Source organism: Sceloporus occidentalis, unplaced genomic scaffold, assembly GCF_023333645.1.
Source record: "Sceloporus occidentalis isolate IW3139 unplaced genomic scaffold, rSceOcc1.0.p SCAF_128, whole genome shotgun sequence".
Classification (NCBI taxonomy): Eukaryota; Metazoa; Chordata; class Lepidosauria; order Squamata; family Phrynosomatidae; genus Sceloporus; species Sceloporus occidentalis.
Genome location: NW_028317108.1, coordinates 1,590,788 through 1,594,374, shown reverse-complemented (window position 1 = coordinate 1,594,374; position 3,587 = coordinate 1,590,788). Strand labels below are relative to the sequence as shown.

Genomic DNA, 3,587 nt, shown 5'->3' with positions numbered 1-3,587 from the left:
GGGCCACTAGGAGGAGTTATATAGAAGGAAGTTGTTATGTAGAACAATTAAAATAGTTATGGGACAAGAAGAGGAGTTATATGGATGAAGTAGTTACATATAGAACGTTAGGAGGAACAATGGGAGAAGTAATGAGTGCTTCTATGGAGTGACAAAATGATTTATAGGGAGACAGTATATGAAGCACAGGAGGAGTTATAGAGAGAGGTTATATGAAGTAGTACGAAGGGTTACAATAACAAGATATAGGAAGGGTATTGTATATTGGGATACAATATAAACAGTGCCTCACATAATGAAACTGAAAAGCCTTAAATGAAGCAGTAGAGTGTGATACAGTCGATGTTCTATTACGCAGGTGTGCTTCTGGTAACATATGGTGTTTTCTCAGCATTTTGGCTCTGTATTTAAGGTCTCATGTTTTTGTTTTCTTACTTCCTTCTTATTTAATTCATTTTACTTGTTAAAACCATAAACCTGTCCAACCACTTCTTTCTCCCCTTGTGTGTGTGTGTGTGGTGGTGGGGGGGGTCTCCTCCTTCACCAACACAGCTCCTTCCTCCAACAATCAAACAACAGAGATCATAAATCTAGCTTTGTTTAGTTACAGATTACAGAGACACACGTAGCAGAGGAAAGAGGATGGTGAAAAACAAAGGGAGAAAGAAAGAGAGGCAAACGGTAAAAAAAAAGGTTAGATCACCCAAATCAGTAAATGAATGGAAAAAACTTAGAAGAGAAATATCTGGCTTGGTGTAAAGAATGTGATTCTAGATTACAAATGATCACTTTCAGATGCCACTCTAACTGTGGCATCTGCTTTCATCTTGGATTCATTACATATCTTCCGTATAACACAATTCCAATGATACTTGCCAAGGTTCTCCAAAAAGGTTTTTGTTTCTTTTATAGCCTTGTATATGATGTTCTCTATGCCACTTCTCACACTGATTACATTTCTTTTCCTTATTATTGCAGATTTGTATTGTGGTGGATAACAGCCTCCAAATACTGGGGTGAAAGGAATACCCCCTGCCTTCTTTCACAGTTTCATGTTGGCCCTGCAACATAATGGTGGGCAACTAGAGATAACCAAGTGGTATCCGACCATGAATACTTCTACTGTGACCCCGCTGACCCACAATGGTACAACTGACCCATACATTGACCCCTTAGGGGGCCATGCCATCTGGGAAGTGGTCCTCATTGTTGTCACTACTGGCATCCTTTCTCTGGTCACTGTAATTGGGAATATACTAGTTCTTCTGGCCTTCAAAGTAAACAGTGACTTGAAGACCGTTAACAACTACTTCTTGTTAAGTCTTGCTTGTGCTGACCTCATTATTGGTGCAATATCAATGAATCTTTATACCACTTATATTGTGATGAGGCGCTGGACACTTGGCAACATATCTTGTGATTTATGGCTGGCCCTGGATTATGTCGCCAGTAATGCCTCTGTAATGAACCTCCTCATTATCAGCTTTGACCGTTACTTTTCAATTACACGACCTCTAACATACAGGGCTAAGAGGACACCTAGAAGAGCTACCATCATGATTGGCATGGCGTGGTTTGTCTCTTTTATACTGTGGGCTCCTGCAATATTGTGCTGGCAGTACATAGTGGGTAAGAGGACAGTGGAACCAAATCATTGTTACATACAGTTCCTTTCAGAACCTATAATCACCTTTGGCACAGCCATTGCTGCCTTCTACTTACCAGTCACCATTATGATCATACTTTACTGGAGGATTTACCGTGAAACAGAAAATCGTAGCAGAGAATTGGCAGGTCTCCAAGGGTCAGCATCAGAAACAATTGTGCGGCCCTTGGCTTTGAGTAGTGTCAGAAGTGGCAGTAGCAGTGGAGCAGGGGAATCAGAAAAGTTGTCCAGATCACAGGTGATTGCACCAAGGGTTAAACGCACATGCTGTTTTCCTCGGCGACTTGCTGCAAGTCCTTCTCTTAGAAGCTATCCTGAACATAGGAGCAATGGGAGCTGCAATACAATGGAAGATGCAGCTTCTGCAGACTCACTATCATCTTCTTCTGATGGAGAGGAACGACCATATGAAATGAAGAGCATCTGCTCAGCAGTCATTCGACTACCCATGGTCAGCTCTGTTGTAGGGACACCCACTGGCTCACGTGGCTCTAATGACACCCTTGGGAGAGGTGATGTTTTGGTAGAACCCAATGGAGAAAAGCAAGAGTTATCCAGAAAATCATCCAAAGCCCAAGTATCTGCTTTGCCATCAACAGCAATCAAAAGCAAAATTGGGAAGACTCGACATGGGAAGAGGAAAAGCAACTCACTCATCAAAGAAAAGAAGGCAGCAAAGACATTGAGTGCTATTTTGCTTGCTTTTATTTTGACTTGGACTCCATACAATATAATGGTGCTTGTGTCCACATTCTGTAAGGAATGCATCCCAAAAAGATTGTGGGACTTGGGTTACTGGCTGTGTTATGTTAATAGTACTGTTAACCCAATGTGCTATGCACTCTGCAACCGCTCTTTTAGGCGCACCTTTAAGATGCTGCTACTCTGTCAATGGGACAAGCGTAAGTGGAAGGCGCACAAACATACTGCACCATTCTTCAGGACACCGTCACAATGATGGTGGGTGACAACACAAAATATTTCATTTAAAAGGACAGCTGTAACACTTTATTATTATTATTTTTTGTTTTATATAGGGCCATCATATCCTGCAGTGCTGTACAATGAGTAAACAGGACATAACAAGTAGTATATATCATGACAATTCGGCTTACAGACTAAAGGGCTAAGGAGGGCCTTGCTCAAACGAGCTTACATTCTAAATGTATAAAATTATATCTTGACAGGGTGATAAAAACTCTCTGTTGGGCGGATCTCTGAAATTACTCCTTGAGGTTGTCAATGTTTCAACAGTTGAGACATGAAAGTACGCTAAATTATATTGGGTTTGTAGATTCTCTGATGGTTCACTCTTACAGTAGGGTTTCTACCAGATTACAGAGAACTTCACACAGTGAGATGATACTTATGTGCATCATTCACAAGAAACAAATATTAGCTTATAAAGTTGTATGTTGAGAAAATGTTATGCTAAATTTTTTTTATAATTATTGGCAACGTTAACAAACTGTTTAACCAGCTAGCTGGGAATGATTGATTTTGTAGCCCAACATCAGCTAGAATGATAAAGGCTAAACCTGCAAAGCAGCGGATTACATCTGGTTTCTCTTGGATGATGCTAGATGGTTATATACTTGAATATGTTTTTGGAGAAAAAACGAAAATATTATTCAACTTATCAATGTTTGTTACCCTAAGATCACCACCTAAACACCTAACACTTATGCTATTTCTGGGTTGGGGGTTCTAGGGGGAGTATTTCACCGTGATTTAATTTGGTAGTTGTTTTGATATATTAATTGCCTATTCTGTTAAAATGATTAAACAAGGTGATATAGTGTTGACAATGATAGCTTATCTTTAACTAGTTTATTTTCATTGATTTCCAGGACACAGGTCATCCAGGAGAATACATCTAAAGTTCTGCTTTGTCTCCATGCAGAACAAAACCAGAGGCTAT

At 40.0% G+C, this 3,587-nt stretch overlaps 1 protein-coding gene across 1 annotated transcript; it reads left to right on the top strand.

Annotated features, from left to right (window-relative positions):
- The first annotated feature begins 1,109 nt into the window (after window positions 1-1,109).
- On the top strand, window positions 1,110-2,624 carry LOC149281732 (muscarinic acetylcholine receptor M1-like). The gene has a single exon (XM_089499037.1). The coding sequence runs from the start codon at window positions 1,110-1,112 to the stop codon at window positions 2,622-2,624; it is 1,515 nt and encodes a 504-aa protein (XP_089355163.1).
- The last annotated feature ends 963 nt before the right edge of the window (window positions 2,625-3,587 follow it).

Excerpts from the sequence above, each read along its gene's own strand:
- LOC149281732 (XM_089499037.1), top strand. The coding sequence starts at position 1,110 with ATGAATACTTCTACTGTGACCCCGCTGACCCACAATGGTACAACTGAC.